This window comes from Varanus komodoensis, unplaced genomic scaffold, assembly GCF_004798865.1.
Source record: "Varanus komodoensis strain SLA01 unplaced genomic scaffold, ASM479886v1 scaffold4, whole genome shotgun sequence".
Lineage (NCBI taxonomy): Eukaryota > Metazoa > Chordata > Lepidosauria > Squamata > Varanidae > Varanus > Varanus komodoensis.
In genome coordinates this window covers 14855314-14880204 of record NW_025335941.1, presented here as the reverse complement: position 1 = coordinate 14880204, position 24891 = coordinate 14855314, and the positions used below count along the sequence as shown (strand labels likewise).

General features: G+C 40.8%; 1 protein-coding gene across 2 annotated transcripts in view; it reads right to left on the bottom strand.

The window, feature by feature from the left end:
- Positions 1-558: 558 nt before the first annotated feature.
- GART (phosphoribosylglycinamide formyltransferase, phosphoribosylglycinamide synthetase, phosphoribosylaminoimidazole synthetase) overlaps positions 559-24891 on the bottom strand; it is a 42707-nt gene continuing 18374 nt past the window's right edge. For both annotated transcript variants that reach the window (XM_044442390.1, XM_044442392.1), the window contains exons 4-22: positions 24126-24300; positions 23886-23997; positions 21811-21879; positions 20184-20309; positions 19537-19624; positions 18353-18438; positions 17849-18017; positions 16483-16714; positions 14540-14634; positions 13751-13860; positions 11527-11725; positions 10317-10568; positions 9603-9755; positions 8122-8325; positions 7430-7558; positions 6186-6316; positions 4762-4903; positions 2875-2990; positions 559-2088 (exon numbers count right to left, since the gene is read on the bottom strand). In XM_044442390.1, the coding sequence (XP_044298325.1) occupies positions 1891-2088; positions 2875-2990; positions 4762-4903; positions 6186-6316; positions 7430-7558; positions 8122-8325; positions 9603-9755; positions 10317-10568; positions 11527-11725; positions 13751-13860; positions 14540-14634; positions 16483-16714; positions 17849-18017; positions 18353-18438; positions 19537-19624; positions 20184-20309; positions 21811-21879; positions 23886-23997; positions 24126-24300 (2786 nt within the window). In that variant the 3' untranslated portion in view covers positions 559-1890. The remainder of the gene's footprint in view (positions 2089-2874; positions 2991-4761; positions 4904-6185; positions 6317-7429; positions 7559-8121; positions 8326-9602; positions 9756-10316; positions 10569-11526; positions 11726-13750; positions 13861-14539; positions 14635-16482; positions 16715-17848; positions 18018-18352; positions 18439-19536; positions 19625-20183; positions 20310-21810; positions 21880-23885; positions 23998-24125; positions 24301-24891) is intronic.

Genomic DNA, 24891 nt, shown 5'->3' with positions numbered 1-24891 from the left:
TTTTGGCCTGAAGCAGAACACTATTGTTTTAAGCTCCCAGTAAAAGGTAAAGGTTTCTCCTTGATGTTACGTCCAGTCATGCCTGACTCTAGGGGGAGGTGCTCATCTCTGTTTCCTAGCCGAGGGAGCCAGCATCTGTCTGCAGACAGTCTCCATGGTCATGTGGCCAGCATGACTAAACACCAAGGTGCATGGAACGCTGTTACCTTCCCACCAAAGTGGTCCCTTTTTATCGACTTGCATTTGCATGCTTTCGAGGTTGGCAAGAGCTGGTACAGAGCAATAGGAACTCACCCCATTGTGTAGATTCAAACTGGCGACCTTTTGATCAACCAGCACAGTAGTTTAAACCACTGAGCTACCTGCATCCCTTAAGCTCCCATTACATGTGCACAATTGCACATGTTTTTAAAAATAAACTCTTTCTACCAGAAAGTCTCTCTGGATACCTGATCTCTCCTAGAAACTAACAAATATTTGCAAGCCTTCTCCAGCTACTGCAAAGATAGAGAACTTGATTAACTATTATTCAGGAATAAACAATTTTACACTTTCTCATTTCTGACATTAAAAATTTTATTAGGATGAGGTATGAGGTCATCAAACATATGGATATAAAACAAGTGGCAAGAATGGAACAGTATTATGATTGCAGTCCTAGTTCCATGGATCCTTGTTTGAACACTGATTAGTTTTGTAACTTATTGCAAAAACACAACACAGTGGAAATACACATGTATTTCCTTGAAGTGACATTTGTGAAATGTTTTATGAAAGACACTTCTGATAACTACCTAATTCTTTTTTTTCCTTTCAAACAAGAATTACAGTAGATGAATTACAATATGCCTCCATTGTGTTTACTAGCCATGATACAAAAATCTTTTTAAAAGTTAGCATGTATCTCTGTAATGTTATAAGCTAAGTTTCAATGGACCATTCAAATATGTTTCACAGTATAATAGGTTTAAAAAGGGTGGGGAGACTAGATCTTGTGCAGGTGATAATCTAAGGGCAGCTGGCATTCAGTGATACTGCCACGTTTCTTTGAAGAATTAAATAGTGGATCTCCATGCAACAGAACATTTACCACCTATATTATGGCAATGTCAATGACTAAACTTGATTCTGAATTACATAGCCTTAAAGCCTGGTTTAGCTGTGCGGGCAGAAGTGGGCTCCCACACCCTTTGCTTTCCATGGAACCTTCCCAGCTGCCTGAAAATGAAGTCAGGAGAACCTACTGAATGGGGTGAGTGGTGGGGTGGGTAAGGGAATCATAAAAATTAGGCAAAGGGACCTTCTGCATGCAGAGCCCTTCCTCACCCATCTAAATAACGGGATCAATTCCGAATCAATAGTTCAATTATTCTGAATTACTTTTTATGTCTGAGCAGAAAAACCTTATGAGAGGATGCTATTAAATGCTTAATTCATATTCTTATTCTGTTACCTTTTCTGGCAGTACAGTTAGGCTGTTAAGGTGCTGAGTAAATTGGGCTGAGGCCCAATTTAAGTCTGGACTCTGCCAAATGGCTGACCCGTTGAAGCAGAATCTTAGGCCATGTACTGTGCAGGTCACATGGCAAGCTATTTGGGTGGAGTAATTCTCCATGTAGGTGTTTATCGTTTTAGTGCACCTTAATGATGAACTCCTCATAAGACAGTGGGTGAACCTGCGTTGATTACACAAATGCCTTGTCCTATGGACCAGTGCCTACAGGGTTCTATTTTAAGGCACCAGAGCATGGCAAACATATTAGAGACAGCCAGTTAATTCCCTTCCCAATTTAGCTTCCTGATCTTGGCTTGATTAAGACTTTAAAACCTTGCTATTGTGTGCTACACAATGAAAAACAAAAATATGCATGATATTTCTTCCTCTGCACTTCAGTAGTGTTTTTCTGAATTCCAGCATAACTTCCCATCCCCTCCCAAATGTACTTCGCCACTCGCTACTAGCTGCAATGCAGCTGGGAAGGCTCTGTGCTCTGCTTCTTTCACTCTCTCTGACAAGGTTTTCTCTGTGTCTCCAGGCTTCACTGGAACTGCCTCTTGAAAAATAATTGCTCCAGCATCAACTTCTTCCTGGAAAAGAAAGATTAAAAAAATCTTTGGCAAGATGGAAGGAGACAGTAAAGGAGAGGAGCTCTGCTACATAATGTTTGCTTCTTTCATAGTTTTTCATCACACCCTTTCCACCTTAAAGTTATCTCCAATGGTACAATATACATCAAGACTGGCTAGTTTAATTCCAAATGGAACATTTAAAAAGAGAAATATGCAGTCTGAATGCTATGCAATCAAATTGGCTGTAGAACAGATGACCAGAGAAAACTATAAGCCCGCATCACTGTAAAAACCAGACCAGTACTAATACATTTCACAATTGTTTTTACACGGCCAAGTTAGTGAAGCATTCCCAGTGACTCCCAGGAGCACATCTTTCTCATGTGGACTTTGGCCTGGCTACTACTGGCAACAGGATGAATTCACATAAGCCAAGGGTGAGGAATTTGTAGCACTCCAAATGTTGTTGGATTTCCTCTCATATTGGCCCCAACCAGTACGGCCAATGGTCATGGGTTACTGGAGTCTGTTTCAATTTATATGCTGCTACCATAGCCCATGATTGCACCCCACCCCCCGTGTGGCTGACAACAATACAGTTGTATTTACAGTTGATCCACAAGTTCTCCATCCCTGCATACATCTTTTAGAGTGTAGAGGTATGGCTGACATTAGGCTACACTGATAATGTCCAGTTGCTACACTATGTGTCTAGATTACTGGCTAGGTATACTTTTTCCCTCTTCATTTACTGTGGGTTGATTCACCATCTGTTGATCACTTCCAATGAAACTCATTACATACAGCAACAAAATGCACAGTGCACCCAGTGACTTGGACTCCAGCCTCCAGTACCAGTCTATGGGCATTTGCTCCTTTAAATGAAGGCAGCAAGGAAGGGTGGATATTCAAAATTTTTCCTAGACAGAGAGAGGAAAAAATGGAAGAACTTGTTTTTAGTTATTTCAGTTCTCTTCCTTAATTTTACAAAGCCTAACTAAGAAATCAATGTTGCAATTAAAAGAGAAAGTTAATCTAGATTTCAGGCAGATCCCTGAAATTGATTGGTCTAACTTAAGTTCCACTGATTTCAACAGCTGTACTTTAAGAATGTAAAATTTGGATTCAAACTGGGCATAATTTTCTGTTCAACTGCTTGCATGAATAAATGGTAGTCAAATAGGTTTGAAACAGTGGGTGGGTTCACACAGCACAACAAGCCATAGTGGTTTCTTGTGCATGTTAGTCTGTTATGTTATTTCAGTGTGGTATCTTTGGTTCTTAGAAACCCTGACTAGAAGTAGTGATCTATTTTTTGGTTTCCATGGTTTCTTTTGTCATCCAAACACAACAGCATGGTTTCCATGGTTCTGGTACGGAGCTACCACATACCAGGTGAATTTCCTGGAAAGAACAGTAGTTGCTCCAGCAATCCAGCGTGAACCCAGGATTGAACTTCAGGCTATGTATGGGATATGTATCAATAGCAGAACAACTGGGTGAGAAAGGCAAAAACCATGTTAGCAGAGACACTACTTAATAGTTTGTCAGGCAGATCTAGGCTAACAACCACACACCATGGAAACCATGTGGTCTTGCTTGTCATGACATATGACAAGGCCTAAAATAACAGTGTCAGACAAATCATGTTGGCAAGTGGTAGTCACCTAATCGGGGTTCACAGTTTGAATCTGGTCGGTAAATTGCATTTTGATGTTACTCCTGAATGGACAGATTCTGATTCGGGACATTTCTCCACCCTCAGAATTCATTGTTTGGGAAACTTCATGTCATATTTTCTGCACGTCATAATTTGGACTCCACAGGTTAAGACATGGTCTAGTGTTACATCTGAACCAATTTCAAAGAGCACTCTTTCATCGTTTTTAAAAAAAAGTAAGTTCAGTGGCAATGAGGTGTCAAAATATTACCTGTGTCACCACCATGCCATCAGTATTCATTCATCACATTAGCAGTGCATAATTGGATATCCAGGTTGGGATCCAAAGAGCTGGTTAGGCTCTAGTACAATAGGATTTTGCGGGGTTTTTTTCCCTCTTTGAACATTAAAAACTACTTTACATTAGCCCAGACTATTTGTCCATCTAGCCCAGCACAGCCTATTTTAGCAGGCAGAGGTGTCTCTCTCTCTCCTTTTCTTTTTTAACTGGAGATGCCACAACTTTCTTCTCTGAGGCAGAATTCATTAAATAAATAATGGTAAAGGGGGGGGGGGGGGGTAGAAGGGTCCACCTGCACACAGAGTTGTGAGGTGTGGGCCATAACACCCAACACAGAGCATCCAAGAAGTGGTCATTACCAGTGGCACTGACCTGGCCTTACAAAGTCTGCATTGTTTGTGAGATTTCTGATTATATGCTCTGTCCCATATATTTTGTCAGAAGTGCTGTCAGCAGCCAAAAGAGATAAATGGATTCTGGGTTGGAAAAAAACCCCCCAGAATTTGGCTATAAAGACTCCCACTTTGTGGCAAGGGCCTGTAAACCCTCTAACATGTGAGCGCTTTTTACAACAAAATGTCAAAATGGGGAAGTTGTTTTAAAACTAGGAAATTAAACTAAATTTGCCTCATTAAAAGTGACTCTCTTACAAAACTGCTTCATATGCCAAATACATGGTTTAATTATGTCAGCTTTCCCAGTTATGTCCAGTATGTTCAGTTGTATTTACCATTCCACTTTCTGACAAAAGGACCAGACAAGATCCTCATAAATCCTGCAAGGCAGATCAGTTCAGTGGAGAACTCCTCAAGAACTTTATCCATCGCACTGTCAAACTCAACACGATTGCTGTACTGTTTGTGGTCAATTACCTAAGGCATCAAAGACAGGATAGAAGATCAGTCTGTGTATACAGTTCATTTAGTCTGCTTTCTCCAACATGGGTTCTTCCAGATGTGTTGGATTACCACCTTCCCTAGCCATCATGATCAATAGTGGGCAGGAGTTACAGACTAATACATCTGAAGGCAGAGATCTGGGAAAGTTGATTCAAGTCTTTCCTCTATTAAGAATACAAGAAGTGCTGAAAACATCAAACAGACAAAGCAAAGCACTGAAAATCCCACCCTGCTACAATGGTAGTCACTTGAGCAGTACAGTTGATAAACAGTGGCTTTCTTCCTATTGTCACAAAGAAAAAGAGTGTGGGCTTCCAGTCTTGAAAAATGTTCAGCAGGAGCCAGAAGACAGAATTGGGTCAGGGAGTCTGAGCTACAGCAAAGGATCCATCTCCAGAAAGTGAGGGGCACTTACCTGTGCTGAACAGATTGTGCAGTGGCCTAACAATACATTCTTTTGCTTGAACCTGTCCCAAATAGTTCACATATTATTATTCTTATTCATGGCTAATTATAATGGTCCATCTGTACCGTAAAATTAATTTACCTTGGTAAGTATGTAATGGACTGAACAGACAGCTTAATTCCCATTGAATCCCTTGCGGCTCTGGTACTTATATCTTTGAATTATCCAATAACTTATAAAATTTTCAAAATGATCCAGACATGATCAGTTAATGGCCATAACTAAGCTTTATTATTTCAGACGGTAAGCCAGGTTTGCCATTTGATTGCAAACTATGGTCTGTCAATTCAGTCATCATGCCAAAGCATCATTACACTACTTAAAACACAGTTTGATGTGAAATGTCAGCTGAGCTCAGCTAAAGAGTATTATAAGCATATCATGTAAGAAATACATTTTAAAAGAAAGAAGTTTAGATATGTGGGTTTTCTGGTTATATTGCCCATATTCCCTAGAACTGTGGTGTTCAAACTTGTTCCCTGAATACCGTAAGAATCACGCAGGGTTTCTGTGAGAATCATCCAGGGGTTTACTCCTATGATTTTTTATGTTTACATGTTAAGAAATGCCTTGTTGTAACAACATTTTGTTCAAATAAAATATAATACATGAAATGTATTTATTAACGGGTTCTGCACTGATTTTTCACACTGAGAAGGATATTTCAGGTATATCAAGTTTTAAGACTGCTGCTTTAGAATAATGGAGTCCTAAAAAGAATGTGGTTTTAGTGTCTCATTCATTTCACACAGTAGGTTAAATATGAGAAACTGCTGAACATTTACTTACTTTTGTAGGGATGCCAGCTCTTTCAGCTCTTTTTAACCCTTCAACACCAGCTTTGTTTGAAATGACAAGCACAATTTGTGCAGAGCTTGTTGGTTTTTTTGTGCTGCTTATTAAAGCTTCCAGATTTGTGCCTGAAGAATGCAAACAATAAAACCATAAAATTAAATGCTCTGAAAAGCTTTTAAAAAGTAGTTACATCATATTTAGTTACACAAAACCAAGTGGCCTTTGAGCGTATATCCATCCACAGCAATATGTGTTGTTTTAAATATAAAATTTATATTCTAAAAAAGCATTATCCCAGCCCTATCAATGTCCCTTCCCCAACCGGAATTCAAAAGAGCTTGTGCACAGGCAAGTGGGAGTAGATTGCAGCCTTTGGTGGCAAAAGAAAATGCTGCCACATATTACAAACATTTACACCAAATGGTTGAGCATTTTCTTTCCCATGCTTAAAATGTAGGAAATGTTAATCATTTTCCATAATCAACACATCCCAAAAATCAGTCAGTGAGTCCAGAATATCCTCCTCCTCCAAGTGCACCCAATGGGAATTCTAAACAAGTTACCTTTCTCTAACGCTTTGCATTTGAGTTCTGTAGGGATTATACACTACTGATACCACAAATATTTGCCAACTCCTGCCCCCTGCTGTTAAAAATCTGTTATATTACCCTGCATTTCTTCCATGTAGTAACACTTTTTCAATGTCCTTTCTCTCACCTTTCCCCAGAAACTCTTGACCCAAAAAAATTGCACTTGAAATGATGGTGCCCCTGGATACTTGCTTGCCAAAGACAGTACGTTGGCAAGTGCGGTATTTTGGCAAGTGCAATCGGTATTTAAACAGAAAATTGACCATAGTTAAGGAAAATGGAGACAAGGGCTTGTTCTGTTATGACATTCGTAACCTGGGGACTGCCTGTATTACCTCTATTATCAAAGGCAGCATGGTTCTTGGCACCAGATGTATAAGCAGCAGGGTGCTACTTGGTTTTACTTGCGAGTTTCTCATAGGCATCTGGTTGGCCATGGTGAGAGGAGATTGCTGGGCTCGATCTGATTTAGCATAGCTGTTCTTATAAGTACCATCATGATTATTTCATAAATAAAGAATCAGGAACTATATTTTCTTCTGTGTTTAACCATCTTGCTTTAAGGTCCTCTATAAAATGACTAGTCATCCTAAAACATGCCTCAAAGTTCCCTTTTAATTTCTTGCAAAGCGAATCTAGGGACATCACCTGTTCCAGAGATGAGGACGGCCACCCTTGTTTTACTTGGCTGGGTTTTGCTCTGTTGCTTGTGAGAAGACTGTAAATTATTGGCTTGTAAGGCTTGAAGCAAGTTATTGATTTTAACGTGGTCAGACCCTTCAATTCAGGAAAAAAAAGATAAGTTACAAACATACAGTATTATAGTAATAGCTCAGAATGCACCATGAGTGTACAACAAATTACCAAATTTCCAACTATCTCATTTATCCAATAGCACATCTAAAACATATGGATGTACAGCAGTTTTATTTCACATAACTGGAAAGGAGTCAAAGAACCATTCAGTTTTGACCTCTTGCGCTAGGTCAAGATATTTTAGATCTGTCTCTGATGACCCCTGCTATTTCAAACTACAAGGAAGGAGAGGAAGGCATGTTCTAAGCAACTTATGCCATGCCAAACTGCTTCTATAGCTCTACTGTTTATCCTGAATACATCATTATGTATGTTAATCTAACCCTTTTAAAAGAAGATTTATGCATGTTTAGAGAGAATTCAAATGCATTTATGCTTTAAGCAAGGTTCAGAGCAAGGGTATCTGCTACCTTTCAGGGCATAGCTGTCTGCTGTATTTGGCAGTTACTAAACTGTTATCTTACATGTATGGCACCATCACTACAATACAAAATTCCCAGAAGGCTAAAGCGCAGTATACTGACCTGCTTCATGATGTACAACTTTTCCAATCAACCATGCCTCTTCATGCCTCTGGATGTCCTTCAGAACCTGCCCAGCCAGGTCCTTCTGCACCACTAAGACTGCACCAATCCCACAATTAAATGTTCGAGCCATTTCCTCTTCTGACAGGTTTCCTTCTTTTTGAAGCCAGGAAAAGATGTGTGGTATCTTCCAACTCAAGGCATCTGAAAAAAGCCAGAATTTTCTTTTAATAACCATGTTACGGCAGGGGTCTCAAACTCGCGGCCTGCGGGCCAATTGCCGGGACGGGCGGGGCACGGGGGAGGGGCCCTGCGGCCTTCAAAGCGCCGGCAGCACCGGGCCGGCCGCGGGATGAGCAGCCCACCTCCACCGCGGTGGTGGAATACTTGATGCGGCCCAGCCTCACCCAGACTCTACTTCCAGCGGCCCCCAGGTAAGATGAGTTTGAGACCCCTGTGTTACGGTGAAACAGGTATCACAAAGAAAATCATTCATGCAGAAATACAGTTCTCAGATATCCAGGAGTTCAGGAGTTTGAATGCACTTTGGAAATTTTAAAAAAACTTCAGTTATTGGCCAGTACAGAAATAGCAACTGCAACAACAGTAACAACAACAGCCAAACAATAGCATTCGTTTCAGCTGGCAACTGAGAGAAATGTAGTAAGAAAACATACAGTAACATGCAACTACATTTCCATTCATGCAATGCAACTTCCCTTTCCTCTCCCATCCTCCCCAACACCTATCTCAGATCTGTACTGGAGGGATTCCCAATCTGCAGGGCAGATTTTGGGAAATACACAGAGAGCTGTCTCTCTTCTACTAATAGATGGATACCACTAGATACAACCCATGCCGTTTAGTTTGGAACCATTAACCAATTAATTGATTCAAAACCCTCTCTGCTGACTAAAAATGCCCAATTCATAGAGAAACTCTTTAAAAAAGAGAACTCTACCCACCCATCTGCCCATGTCAGCCTTTTCCTGCTGCAATATTCACAAGGGGCGGAATTGGCCCACCCAGCCAGCATTCCAGTGAGCCGCAAGTGCCACGGCAAGGAAGGGGTCAACGCAGCTTGTTCCGATGACCCCTCAGAGCAAGGAACAGGCTTGCTGCTCTGGAAAGCCACACTGGCCACCCTCCTGTTGCAGTACTTCCAAAGCTGGAGAATGGCTGTAGAGGCTTTTCAGAGTGGCCACCCACCTTACTCTTAGTATGCCTCAGAAGGCAGGCAGCAGCTGCCACTTTAGAGATATGTGCCAGCGACCTTCCAGCTTAAGCCACTGTCACAGGAGGAGAGTGGCCAGAAGAGAGTGGTCAGCCATGTCAGCCTCATCCTAGCAGTAGCAGCACCGGCACAGAGGGGAGAGAGAAATTAGCATTGAAAAGTTGCTCCTAATGCACACACACCAGAGTATCCTATACCATATTCACAGCTTTTGCCTATGCATTAACCATTACCAGGCCTTTCTTACCTAAAACTACACCAAGTGATGCTGGGAGTACCCGCGGGATGTTTTCCAGCAGCCCTCCCCCAGTAATATGGGCATACGCCTTCACGTGACCTGAGCGAAGGGCTGGCATAAGAACTTTGCTGTAGATTTTGGTGGGTGTAAGCAGTTGCTGTCCTGTGAACAGAAGTAGCAAAAGAAGTAGTAAAAGAATAATGCATGATGGTTGAAACCGAGCAAGGAGGCCTAACATGGAAATTACTGAGCTCATCTGTAATATGTTAAACATTTGAGGAGGACTCCACACCATTAGGGGGATGCAGGGCTGTGCGGCTCACTCTGCTCCTTGTGTGTTCTGCATAAGCTGGAACCCTGTACCGCTGCAGTTCCAGGTTCCCTAAAGGTCTGTGCACATAGATTTTCACCTATAAACATCCATAATTAATGTGAGTTTAGGGAGAAGCTAGAGCAGACCAAGGCATGACCAGCAGCATAGTCCCTCTTCCCCTAATTGTGTGGCACCCCATCTCATAATTAATATTATGTATTAATTATGGGGTGTAATTAAAGGGGCACGAGGGCCATCGAAGCACAAATATCACATAGGCGCACATACAGATGGGAGAGGTACAGTGCTTCTCCTTCCCTAGTTGCCTTTCAAAGGAAACTCTTTGGGCAACAAGAAGATGACCAGATGCTGTATCAAGAGGAGGAGGAGATTGTATCGATGGTGCTTACCTAACGTCTGATCACTAGGGCCACCCACTGAAGGAGAGGAAAAATCTAAAGGAGAGTTTTCGACAATCTTTCTCACAAGGCTAAACCCATTGCTGTGAACACCAGAGGAGGCAATTCCAATAATCATGTCTCCATGAACAATTCTGTCCAGCTGGGGAAGCATCTGTCCTCGTTCCACAGCACCAACAGCAAAGCCAGCCAGGTCATATTCTCCAGGTAGATACATGCCAGGCATTTCAGCAGTTTCTCCTCCTGAGACAGGAAAGGAAGAGAGAAAGACATTGTGAGTGTTAGAACAAAGCAGTGGTGGCCACTAAAGGAACTTTAATTCTTGAGTTCTTATATGCACTGAGGTATAGCAAGCTCAGCAAAATCCCCAATTCACAGAGAAACGCTTTAAAAAAGTGAAATCTACCCATCCAAAAGAGTAAAATGTACACAGCCATAAAAGCTTTTTTGCTCTTCAAGAAAAGCCCCATATTGTGAAATATGCTATTTTTAAAAATCCTAATTTTTCCAGTTCTACTCATTATAATATGGAGAAGAAAACAATCAATCCATGCCAACTCCTTAAGCTAGCCTTCCTGGTGTACTGCTCTGCAATCTCCATCATTTTCATGCCATGGATGATTAGAGGTGATTAAATTATTAGGAAGGGGAAAGGAGGTTTAAGCAATGAGTAAAAAGCTCTAAATGCTTTTTGTGTGAAAATAGTGAAAGAGCAGACACACTTTGAGAGGAAATTTTGAAAAAAAATAGCCTATCACAATGGAAAAGACAATATTTTGAGCTTGCCTAAGTACCTGGTTATACCACCAGGAAAGCCACATGCTGTAGCCCTTCTTGGACTACACCAGTTCATACTTCCATAGGGGATCATGTCTTTGAATCTACCCCATGTACAAAAGCTGCCTAAACTTGGAAAACCAGCAAGCTGGTAGATAAGGACAAGGAGCAAGTCTAGCCTGCCACTCTTACTCTTTTTCTCTGGACAATCCCCCTTTTAAATCTCTTTCACTCACAACACAGTGCACAGTTCTTGTCACAGTACTGTGACAATTCTTTGCAAATCCAATGTGTTGCTGATCCTTGGACTCAGAGTAACACAGATGTAACCGGTGCATCATGTTCAACAACATTTCCCCCCAATCTAACTGGGGAGAATGAGGCTTTTTTTCCTGCCAGAGAAGAAATGGGTAATCACTCATACCAAGGAGAGCACATCCTGCCAATTTACAAGCCTCAGCTACTCCAGCTATGATTGTCCGTGCCATCTCAACATCCAGCTTTCCACAGGCAAAATAATCAAGGAAAAAGAGGGGCTCAGCTCCTTGAGCTAGGACATCATTGACACACATGGCGACCAAGTCCTGACCAATTGTGTCATGCTTGTTGCACAGCTGGGCAATCTGTAATGAGAGTTAGGCAAATAATTTCAGAATCTGAAATATCTTAGGTACCATGTCTGGAAGATCTGTCTTCTAATTGCAATGGAAGGCAAACAAGGGCTTTAATTATAGGAGACAGTGAAGTATGCTTGTGCAACTCTTTTAGACAATGTAGCTTGAGGAAGAGGGACTAATGGCAGATTACATCCTTGGACATTTCCCACAAAGTATGCTGGCAATTATTTATCTTCTGGTTCTAATATAAGCATATCCCTGTACCACCCTCCAGCTGTTTTGGACTTGACCACCCATCAACTCCAGCCAGCACATCCAACATTCAGGAATGTTTGGAGTTCTAGCCCAAAAATGTGGATGGTACCAGATTGGGAAAAGCCACCCCATACCCCTCCTTACAAGGCACATGGTTCTCAAAGGCTTTTGCTGTCTGAACCACAAAATTAAGCACATGGCATCACCAGAGTTTGGGATGCCCTACCTTGGGCTAGGCAGATGTTTTAGACCTCAAATCACATAAGTTCCAGATGTTTCTGATTATATCTCTTGCAAGCATGGGAATGGCCAGGAGTTGTGGAAGTTATAGCCCACAACACATGCAGTTCACCAGGATCTCAACCCTGTCCTATTTATTAGGCAGATGGAACAAGTGTCAGACTTGCAAGGAATACTGAACAGGCAAAGCGATAGCTAAGAGATAGGCACTGGACAGGTACTGGGCAGGACTGGCATTATTGTTGTTAGTCACGAAGTCATGTCCGACCCATCGCGACCCCATGGACAACATTTCTCCAGGCCTTTCTGTCCTCTACCATCCCCCGGAGTCCACTTAAGCTCATTAGAAATGGTTTAAGGAAGTGGCACAAGTAATTGCAGAAAGTAGTAGAAGAAATGCACATTTCAAAGATAATAGGGGGAAAGTATAAGCTTCTTGAATAGCATGCCGTCCAAAGCCCTTGGTCTGGATACCTCAAACACTAAAACATCAAAGGTTGGTGGACCCACCAGATTAATTTTTCTTTTCATATAGTATGCACATTGGAAAACAAAAAGTGCAGCTAACAATTATTACAGAATCCTGTAATGTGCTTCCTCCCCCACCTTCTCTCTTGCTTTCTCTGGAAATAAGGGGAGGGGGCAGAAAATTGAACTGTTACTTGAGACCATTTTCAGGTGGAGAAACATGAAACGACTCATGATTTTCAAAATAAGCACACTGTAAATTATTACATGCCATCAAGCTGTTTCTAATTTATGGTGCTCTCATGAATGGAAGCCTTCCAAAATGTTCTGTCTATGACAGCCCCATCACTGTGAATGCAGGCTCAAAATATTAATTCTGTCATTGTGTAGAAAGGAGAGCAGGAAGCTGCTCTTCACCAGGTCAAACTACTTGTCCAGCCAGTCTAGTATTTTCCATTCCCAACAGGCCCAGTTTTAGGCAGTAATCTTTCCTACAACCTCAGCAGAAATCTCTAAACTTCTGGAGTTGGTGGGCACATTCAGAATTTTGAGAGGATGTCATGGATGCTCTCACAAAACTGCTGACATGGGAGACTTTCCTATTCATAAAGTGGCTCATAAAATCCCAATTTCTAGAAAGCAAATTTGTGAGACTAAATAAAAAGTAACTTGCCCAAGAACCTAAGTATAAGGGAGAGGTGGGGTGGGTTCAACCTCCAAATCAAACAAACCCCCCCTATTATTTTGAACCCTGATAAAGATGGGGTTGGAGAGCAGCATTTCACTTTGCACTCAGTCATTTTTTAAAAATCAGGAGCTTGGTGGAGTCCAGAAAATGTGTTCACAGATACCAAGTTGGAGAGCCCAGCACTGCCTGATGTTTCTAAATGGAGAAGCTGGGGAGTGAACCCAAGACTTTTGCTTTCTCTAGTACTGAGCTATGGTCCCTTTCCCATACCAAAACTACAAATTTGGTATGGAACCAGTTTTTCAGTCCCCATATAAAATGCAAGTTAAAGTCTGCACAAAACAAAAACCCCCTGAATTGAATACCCTCCTTCCCATTACCTTGAGCTTTGTTCCAACACCATCTGTTCCAGATACCAAGACTGGATCTTTATATCCTGCTTCTTTCAAGTCAAAAAGTCCAGCAAACCCTCCAAGCTCAGCATTACAGCCTACCAATTAAGATAAAAGGACCTGTTAACAGGACAGAGGCTTTGGGGTGGATTTTGCAAGATTATTGATCAAACTTTTCCTCTGACTTATTTTCCCCATCCTCAGGTCCTGGAAAACCACTACAGAAAATAAGAGGTGAAGGGGATGAAGTTTCTCCCCCAGCATTGTACATACCAATAGTGGTTCTAAGCTACAGTTAGTAAGCTGGAAGGTGAGGGAAGACCCAAACCCTTCTTTTATTCTGGACCATGTTTCTTTGTTTTATGGTGCAGTTCATTGTGTTTTAATTGAAAGCAAGTCCCATGATGTTCAGTGGGGTTTATTCCATAGTAAGTATGCTTAGGACTGTAACTTAAGTTTGTTATACTTACTTACCTGGGAGCAACTCCATTTAATTCAAAGAGTTAAAAGGGAAAATAGGCCAAATGGAATTGTTTTCATTTAAGACACTAACAAAGGGTCCAATTAGTAAGAAAAGACCAATATTCAGTAATTTCTAAATAGTGGCCAATTGAGATGCTTACCCTTGAATTCCCAATGCAAAACACAAATGAAGCAGCTACATATCATTATAGAATATTAATGAGGTATCAAGAACTCAGTTTTCATGAATGAATGACTGAATGAATGAATTAATGCTACAAACATTTTAATTAAAAATATTCCAGCTTCTCCTACCTGGCCTGGATGTGGCTGCTGCAAAAGGTTTAATTTGCTGAACCAAGGTGTTACCAGCTGCAATATCTACACCACTATCCTTGTAAGTCAGGCCTCTAAAAAACCAGAATAGTCAGTTATCAATTCATCTGTTTGTACAATCCATCAGGAGTCAAGTTTTCCAGTGCCAATACAGGGTTGTAATAATTAACCAGGATCGTAACCGCTAACTTTTTAATTCATCCTGTTCCTGTGTCTTTAACATAGGTAGAAGACCAGGTCTATCTGTCACTCTGTGATCTATGTCTCTATTACATTTCTGTACTATCCAATGATCAAAGCTTTCTGAGCAGCTCACAACAATGTAAACAATGTACTGTAGCACAATAAAACATAAAAGTTTACAAGTATAATAGAAAATAAACTAAAATAAAACTAAAATAAAATGTAGCAGCAGTACAAAGATGAAAATTATAGTAATATATTTTAAGTTTTTGGTGTTCAGGTGGTGTACTAATGGTACAGGACTAATTTTCAAGTTTGATATGTAATTGCATATACATATATCTGACCATGTAACATTACTAAATCCTTTAAGTACATAAGCTGTTGAAAGATTATTTCTTTCCAAGACAAATCATCCAGAAGGCCAGCTTCTGAGGACTCAGTTGACTCTAACCTTATCTTTTCTAGTGAAAGAAAGATCACCAATATCATCATTCCACATTTGCTATGTGCTGTCAGCACAAGTCATGGTATTTTCTGTACTTCTTTGAGCTGCCATACCTGTTTATAGCTATGCATAATTTTCACCATAGTGCCCAGACATTCAACTTTGCCAACATATACTTCAGGACACTTTTTGTTACTCCAGTTAACTGTATCCCAAAACCATAAATTTACATTTGTTACAACCACTTAGGCTTAGGACCAAACGGCACGTTCTTCAAATCAGAGCTATGCACTCTGTGCATAGAACTACATGCAGTTGGCTTATTTACCTCAGTGTAAGTGCATGTGGCTCCAATTCCATTTAGTATCATGGCATTCTGGAAGGAGGATTTTTGCCTTCACTGCCCTGAAATTCCAGCTCCTGCTATGCAGCCTCAGTGGGGGTTTAAATAAGGGGGGAAACTCTCAATTGATTCCAGTGTATAGTTTGATGCTTAGGATTCCCCATAAGGGAACCTCTTACATTTGTTAATGGATGGAGTTGCCTGCAGTTAAGCCCTCCTGCCAACACAGGGGCTTGTGCCAATAGAACAAGAAGAGAGGCAATTCTCCCTCCCTCCTGCAGCCTATTGCCTGCCCTCAAAATTTGCTCCAGAGGTTTGGAGGACCTCTACAGCATAGAGGGAGGGCAGAGAGGGCAGGGCTAGTGGGGAGAGAAGATGAGAGTCCCACTGAGCAAGTGGAAGTCCATCTGGGCAACATCAACTTGTAATGCATATATGTGAAAACCAATTTCACCTCACAGGACTGAGCACACCACACATATTGAGATCCCTTATCAAATAAGTGATCACATACGAGTCATTCCAAAGAAATAGATACAGTGCCAGTTTTAGCAATTTTGTGGTATATACGTAAGACTGGTAGAATGATAAACTAGTTTAATACTCTGATATGACTATATTGTAACTACCCAGAGAAAAATATGTGTAAGCCAAGCCAAACTTGTTCATCCATTTTTTTTAGTTTGAAGTTTTAAAGTAAAAGGAAATTTTAATAACTGAATTAAATATAAGCTGTGTACTCTGTTATTTATACACAAGTATATCTAGTAATATTTTTAATATGGGGCTATTGTTAGCAATAGATAGTATATTGAATCATGCAATGATTATGTAATAGTTTGCATGTACCATGTCTTCTGTTTATTTAAAGTCACAGAGAAGATGTGACTCATGAAAAAATTACATAATGGCTTTAATCAGTCCTCAGCTTTGCCTTTGGATAGATACCTGGATTGTTTAAGAAAAGCAATAGCCCGATAACCAATATCCTTTCTATAAATGGCCCCTCGGAACCGAATGATTTCTACTCCTTTGTTGGCTTCTTCTAGTGCAGATACAAGGTCATTCTTGATAGCTGTCACAGTGAGGACTCTGCCTCCGCTGGTCACTATTTTGCCATCCTTTGTGGCTGTGCCTGCATGGAACACTTCCAGGCCTAGCTCTTTAGCCTCAGAAAATCCTATAAAGGTCACAGTGCAAATGCAAAAAGAAATAAATTACTTAAAACCTTTGCCCTCCATTGATCAGCTAACTAAGCAACCTTAACTAAACAAGAAAGGTGTTGTGTCAAACTGTTAAAAGCTAACTTAAATGTGTATGGCCCCAACATTCTGAAACATCTGCGGAATCACATCTTCTCCACGCTTGACAGTGTAGCATGACTGACTGCACCCCAACATATATGTTTTTATTTTCTTTATTATTACATTCCTATTTTACCCATTAGACAAAGCTGTCACATGTGGACATTCGCACTCCGTCCCATCTTGTCTTCACTTAGACCAGGGGAGTGGAGAACCTCTTGCAGGCCAAAGGTCAAATATTCTAGTGGTGGGTAGAGCTAAAAGTGAAGGCAGCAATAAAAATACTAGCATGTTTTAGCTTAAGATGTGTTTCCACCTTTAAGAATGAGGGAAGGCAACACAAAGGTAAGGAAGACACCAAACAATGAGTGATGTGAGGAAAGGAAGTGAGGCCAAGTGAAGGGCCAAACCCCAGGCACTGTGAGGCAAGTGGACACAAAAAGTTTCTAGGGCCGAATGTACTCCCACCTGAATGAACTCAGGTGGGAGTAAGCCCCATTGAACTAAATGAGATTCACTTCTAAGCAGACCTGTAAGGGATTGTGCTGCAAGGCTGCAGTACTAAAATACATTTACTACATTGCTTTTGGATATTTTGCACTACAACACTCATCAGCCACAGCCAGCATGGCCAGTGGCCATGGCAGTTACAGCCCAGAACATCTGGAGAGCACCCAGTTGTCTTACAGATAAACCACAATGAATTCAAAAGGATTGGCTTCTGAGCATTCACACCATGATAGCAAAAGGAGCTTTCTATTCCATTAAATGAAACTACTGTCTGACTATAGAACAATCAGTCTTGTCTTGCACAAGTGAAAATTGCTGTTTCAAACTGTTTTGAAACAATCCTTTCATTGTATCAAAATATAACAAAAAATGTTCTATTTTGCATTTGAGCTAATCAGGCTCCAAGTGATTGACTGGTCTCTGGACAGTCAAATGTTTCCATATGACAGTAGAAACATAGCATATTCTACATGTTTAGCTTCTCTGTGTCAGTTTCCTACCTGTTATTTCCAAACCCTTGGCATAGTTTCCCGGATAGCCTTCACTAGCCATGACCACAGTCACAGCTGCACAATCTTCAATCCAAACAGGCATGTGGCAGGATAACTTTCTATCAATGGTTGCTTGCATAATTTCATAAAGGTCACTTTTAAGTAGTGGGAGAATTACCTAAATAAATATAAACAAGAATTAAGAAGTGTGATGCTAGGCAACATTTAATAAGAAACCTGGAAATATAACAGAAGTCACAAGAGGCTAAAAGGAACATCTGCATGTATACTAGCACTGTGCATGACATCCTCAGCACATTTACCTGTTGGCATGTTAAAATGTGTAAAATTATATTCCAAAGATTACTGTCATGCATCATAAGGGCAAGGGGGACAGAATTATTCTACTTCTCGAATTGTGAAGAGTGAGAAACAGTAAGGCTAAATAAGATAAGAAAGAGGGGAACGCTTCTCAGTCAGCATTTATAGGATGGCACTATTGGAACCTCCTACCTGACATTCAGGGTCACCAAATCTACAGTTGAACTCTAAGACTTTTGGTCCATCTTTGGTTAGCATTAACCCAGCATAGAGCACACCTGAAGTGAAAAGGTGCAATGTATTGAGAATATACATAAGGAAATATATATACTCTTATATATTGAGCCTCTTTAAAAGAATGTAGCATGTTTAAAATAATGACTAACATTTCCACTATTTGGAGGTAAGTATAAAACAGCATGCAGAACTAGGTCTGCAATTAGCTGTTTCCACAATTTTTGGAGTGCAGTCATTTGCAAATAGCACATAACTCACATAGCATTTATGTATTGGGGGGTTGTATTAAATATACAGTGTATAATTTGTTCCTGTTGTCAAATGCTTTAAAATGATGCAAATCAAAGATAACTGGAGCTATCTGGAAAGAAAAAGGTGAGCTAGCTAGCTCTGTCTCCCTTCTATCACTTTTGGGCTATCAGAGCATAACACTTAAAATTGGCTGTTTGTCATCACTTTCCCTAGAACAGGTTCACAAGGCCTGAGAATGTTATCCCATGTTGTCTAGGGGGATGAAGGCTGCACACACCCTACTCCTTTCAGAGCTCATTGTGAAGGGATGAGGAGTTCAAATCTCTCCTCCTTGCCTGCTGAATCACTGGGGCTGCTGCAGAAGGGTTGATCTGGAGGCGAATGCCTCTCTCATCCCCCAACAATTGCCATCGAGATAGTTCTTCCTTTGGTGGGAAAACAGACGGCTCAGAAGCAGGAATGCTGTGGATTCACAAGAGACGTTCACCCTTCAGCAAGATGGCTGAACAGCAGAGTTGAGGGGCAAGCAAGTGGGGTTCTGCCAGCTTTGTGGGCCATGCACTAGAGAAAGTTGAGGGCTGCAGGGGGCCTATAGGCTACTAGTTGTCCACTGGCTAGTTGTGTACTAGAGAGCAGGGATTGTGCAATTTTCACTGTTCCAGTCAAGAAAAGGATTTGCATAGGTTTGGCCTATATAGTTTTACCAAAAGAAATTTGTAGGCCAGGCAACCTCAGTGTCTGAAACTGCATGAGCAAACCTCTGCAGCTACAAGAACTAGTTAGACAGCACTACCCACAGCTGTAGCCATGCAAAACCAATACACATGATGTCATAGGGATATGAAGAATATTATGATAACATAATGACACACACGCTTCCCACTTACCTATGTAAGGAATACCCTCTTTTCTCATACCATCAACTGTTTTCTGGAGAATAGAATTTCTGATTTTCAGAAGCAGATCCTTGGATAGCTAATAAATGTTACAAAAAGCAGCACTTGTAAGCATGTACTATTTTATGGTTGAATTGCTTTCCTATTTTGCATAATTTCAAAGAGCTCCTGGTCAACATTATGGAGGAAAGCTGTTCATGGAAGAGACAACTACTTAGCAGGAGAACACATACTTAGCATAAGTATTTTCTCAGGTTCAGTCTAAAGCATTTCCATGTCTATGATCTGCTGTTAGTCAGTAGAACAGACAAAATAAACCATGCTGAACAACCTATAGTTCACATCCCAGAAAAATACTTGGAATTTTCTTCATGGATTGTTTCTGGTTAAAAAAGCTGTGATTTATTTATTTATTTTTTTTTTGTGCAGCTCGATTCAGAGAACACAATAATCTATGTTTTCACAAAGCCCATGGTTCAACAACATGTTGTCTAAACCTGGTCAATTTAAGGCACCTTTATATGTCCAGTAAGCTCAATGTAATGAGGCAAAGTTTCATTTTGCTTTTTCTTTCCATTACTCCTGCTCACGGCATGTGTCCTAAAGACGAAAGAAGCATTGCACACCCTGTATTTTACCTGAGGTGCTGGGGAATAGGCCCCCATGCCGCCAGTATTTGGGCCCTGATCTCCATCCATTAATCGTTTGTGATCCTGGGCGGGTGGCATTGGGGCAACAGTGGCACCATCCGTGAAGCATAAGCACTATAAAATAAGCATATAAATGATAACCAGCTTAATGGAATATCAATAAATTACCCTGGTTTCCAGGCTTATAAGACTGATTATGAATTGGTTCTTAATTATGTGTAGTACCCAGCACAGCACAAGAAATAACTTCTTTGACTTCTTCTGGCATTCTTCAGTGTAGACAAAAGTAATCTTTGGAAACTGAGCAGACACCTCATTCACAAATTCTTTTAGAACCCCCAGAAATGACACAAAATACCAATGTAATTTCTAATATTTTGATGAGAGCATTATCATGGAATACAGAAGTGTGAAATACCCTTTTACAAAATTAAATGTCAATATGCTTTAAAACAGAGGTGGGCCCCAGAAGTGCAGGTGGCTGTGTACTATTTTTTTTTCCATTCCTTTTTAGTCTATGTGCCTGGGAGGATGGAAATGCTGAAAATCCCTTATTTGATTTCAAACAGGGTTCTTATTCTAATTAATTATTAGAATTAGTATTATTCAACACAAGTAAGGGAAAGATTCATAATTCTTCAGTAGGAAACCAAACTGACAGCATCATTTAGGAAACAGAGATGGGCAGCCATAATAACAACCCCCACCCCTGCAGAGTCAGATTGTGGGACAGGAGCTGTACAAACATACCTTCCCCCATCCCAGAAATTCTTTTCAAGATGGGAATAGGAGCAAGCTGAAAGCCACCCTCAATCCTGACCCAGAACTCTTTGAAGAGGAAGAGATTTTAACCTCACTCTTCACCCAGTGAGGCCAAACTGGCTGGGAAAGGAAGTAGGTTAGGATTACTCTGACACTGCCTACTTTCCTGCACAATGGGGCTGTTAGAAGCCAGATCATCCTGGAGGAAAGGTAGTGTCAGGGGGGTAATCCCTGAGAATCTCCTTTCCTGACAGGACTGGAAAGGACAGCAGCCTAGTAAAAAGCTGACTGATACTGCAAAGAAAGAGACTGATAAGAGGATTCATCTCTGCATGCCCTGTTTTTTTAGCAGTGGTTCTCAGTGGGGCAGCAGTAACACTGGGCCACAGATTAGTAGCCTCAGAGGGGCATATGTGACCTGTCCACCTCCACCATAAAGCAACATTTTGTTTAGTTGAACAGCATATTTTATTCTGCAAACTCACATAAGAAAAACTCCAAGCGGTACTACATTTGTCTTTCCCAGTGAACAATTTCTAAATTCTAAGGTATTAAAATCTGTACCTAATATTCAGAATGGGCAAGATGCAGCCAAAGGTCAGCATATTTAAGTCCCATCACTTTTAGTGGGGAAGACTGAAGCACAAACTGAATTCTTCCACTGCCATAAGTCAGTCATAACAAGGCTCAGCTGCACATGGATCTGCTCAATGCACTGCCCTGTAGACACTGGGTTGGAACCAACCTAGCAGCTCTGAGACTGAAGGTGCTTTGTGTATGGAACTAGGGCTGTACAACTCTCCTGCCAAAAACTGAAGCTTCATTCCACCCGTTGTAAGGTATATATACTTACAGAAACCTCTTCTCCTTCAAGAAGTTCCTCAACAACAACAGTTTCTCCAGCTGCTCCAAAAGTTTTATCCTGCATTAAAGTATACATGCACATCTTATCCAGTCTATATATTTTTAATTCATCACACTATTCCAATATTCCAGCTCTTGCTTTGGAATCAGCCTAACAGAGCAAATGCTTTCAAACATGTTCTTGATCATCTGGAAACCAAAGCAAGAGCTGAGGCTGCTTCCTTTTTCTTCTCAAACAGTTCCAATTTTTACATGCTGACATTATCTCAAACATTTTCACAACAAATTTTGTTAATCTTTCATAATTTTTCATTCATTTCAAGTTCCAAGTTAGATGAGAAAAATTGGTCAGAGTTTGAGGAACAGAATAGACACTATTCAAAGTGGCCTCCCCCAGCCTGGTGTCCTTCAGATGTGTTGGACTACACCTGATATCATCATCAGCCAACAGGCTGATTGGTTCTGCTGGCCACAGATGACAGAAGCACCAGTTCAACACACTGGAGGCCTCCACGTTGGGAAACCCAGCTCTGAACTAGAATTCTGTACAACATTCAAAGGCACAATCCATTCCCGGTTAAGCCAAAGGAAGTTCCACTGTTTCCCTTCTCCTCAGTCTCAGATGAGGATCCTTGAATGACACTGCAAGCCTAAACATGTTCATCTCTATTAAATAAATCTAGGACTGCAGCACTAGTCCAGATGTGGGGCATACTAGGTTCTCAGAAAACAATTTTAAGAGTAAAATGAATGAACAACAATAACTCATCTTGTTAAATATAAGCATAGGCTGCCTCAGTCTTAACTATTCGAGGAGGAGGGTTTGCTGACCATGCCACGGCCTGGCGAAGCTTATTTGGACATTGCAAGGAGGGGGACCATCTTAACTGTGGCAACCACCATGTGGAATACTCTCCCCAGTGAGATTAGGTGGCATCCTAGTGTGGCATGTTTCAATTGTCAACTGAAGACACACTGTTTGCCCAGGCATTCCTCTGACAACTAATACTGTCTACTACCCCTAGTTATTGCTAATTGAAATTTTATTGTTTTGGTAATTGTAGCAATTATTGGCTTTATTGTATTTTATCATTATTTGATATGGCAAACAGCCTACTTTAAAAACTGAAAAGTACTATAGCATTTTTTGAATGAAAAAATTGCATCTCTACAAGTAATATTGTCTTAAAATAAATATACTGATTTATCTGTAGACTGCCAGGTTGTCTTTTCCCAGAAGAAAGAGACATGTTGTGACCTACTGCATTGAAATACTTCAGTAAGAAGCTTAATTGAAAGCATATGCACATCTTTCTGGTATCAAAATTGTATCTTCTTAAATGTGGGAAGAAATGAAAACATAATATAGACCTGAAGACCCCAGTTATACTCTCAGCTAAAGGGTACTCTCAGCTACTGGTTGCCACCATCAAAGAATATTAAAGCCACGTGCAAGAAAGAAAGTGCACATACAGAACATGTCCTCCAAGAATATAACTTCAAACAGGTCTATTAATATTTGAAAAAGTATATTTTTGCTAAATTGCAATATACTCAATAGTGGTTGAACACTGACTGGTTTATTTTTGACCATATCTAGAACATGTGAGCAGTGCAATATTTATGCTTCTTCCTAGGTCTGTTTGTCAACTAGGGAACCTTGTGAATTCTAGGAAAGGGCTGGATGGGGTCTATCCATTGTATGTAAAGACTTCCAATTGCACAGAAGGACTTTCCCTTCCTTTCCTGTTTTCTCTGTGTGCTACCCATATTTGCTTGAAAGGGTCCCGCAACCCCCTGCAGCAGATTCAAGGGGACGTGGGGAGCAACAAGGAAGAACTATATTCTGTCAGCAGGAAGATACAGCTGGGTACAAACCATACTTTCAAAAGAAGAATTTGCAGAAATTACAATTCTCCAAAAGTTTGGAGACCACATGACATTTAAACCCAACCTGAAGTAGATTTTAAATTATACCATAGACAATCTATTCTTTAAATGTTCTAATTTCTGACCCCAGCACAGGTATTGTACATTTTTAATCATTGTACATTCCCAACTCACTTGCATTATTTCATGAACAGCTTTGCATGCTTCACCTTTGTTTGCAGCCACAATCACACCTTTTCCAGCAGCCAGACCACTCGCCTTTACAACCAGGGCAGGGAAAGCCGCACTTGAAGGAGGGAGACCAATGAAAAGAAAGTAAGCAAGCAGAATTCCAAGATCTAGATACACTGGAAATGCAGGGACAATGGAACAAAATCAGTAGAACAATTCTTTCAGTTCTGAAAGATGTAGTACCTATTAATAAAGGCACAAGCTTCTTCAGCATTAGTGAAAGCTTTCCATCTTGCAGTTGGGATGCCATGACGATCCAGAAAGGCTTTTGAAAAGCTCTTACTGGATTCGAGTTGAGCTGCCTTTGCCGTGGGACCAAAACATCTCACACCAACAGCTGTCAAGTCATCGACAATTCCTAGTAACAGAAGTATCCCAGAGTTATATGGATATCCAAATAGTTTAAATATAATCATATACACAGTCATAGCAAACTCAGTCCTCCATGTGCCAATCCATAATGAACCCACCATCTACATACAAGAAGAAAGGGGCAGCAAGCTTGGGAGAGGCCAAGCATTTCAGAAGTATAACTTTATCGTTGTGGTGGGGAGAAGCCTAAGACAGATGTGTGAGAAAAATGCTGAAACCAGCCCAGTAAAGACTGAACTTGCTCTATAGTCAGTGAATAACGGCTGACTGTTGGAGGGAAGAGACACCACTAATCGCCTAAAAAACCCCCTTGAGAGTAGGTTGGACAGAGGAAAGACGTATCATGGTTGGTTGGATGGAGTGCTGAAAAAGAGTACCCCCACACTGCAATATTTTGTTGCATGTCCTACTTGTAATTCTTAATACCTTCTGCCCTGTGATTTGGGATAAGATTTGCAGATATGATGGACATCTTTGGCTGCTGGTAAAAACAGCAACTAGAGGCTAGAGATCTGAGGCTGTTGTAACTTCATCAACTTTTTGCTTTCTCACCCCTGGCCCTGGCAATTGCTTTCCC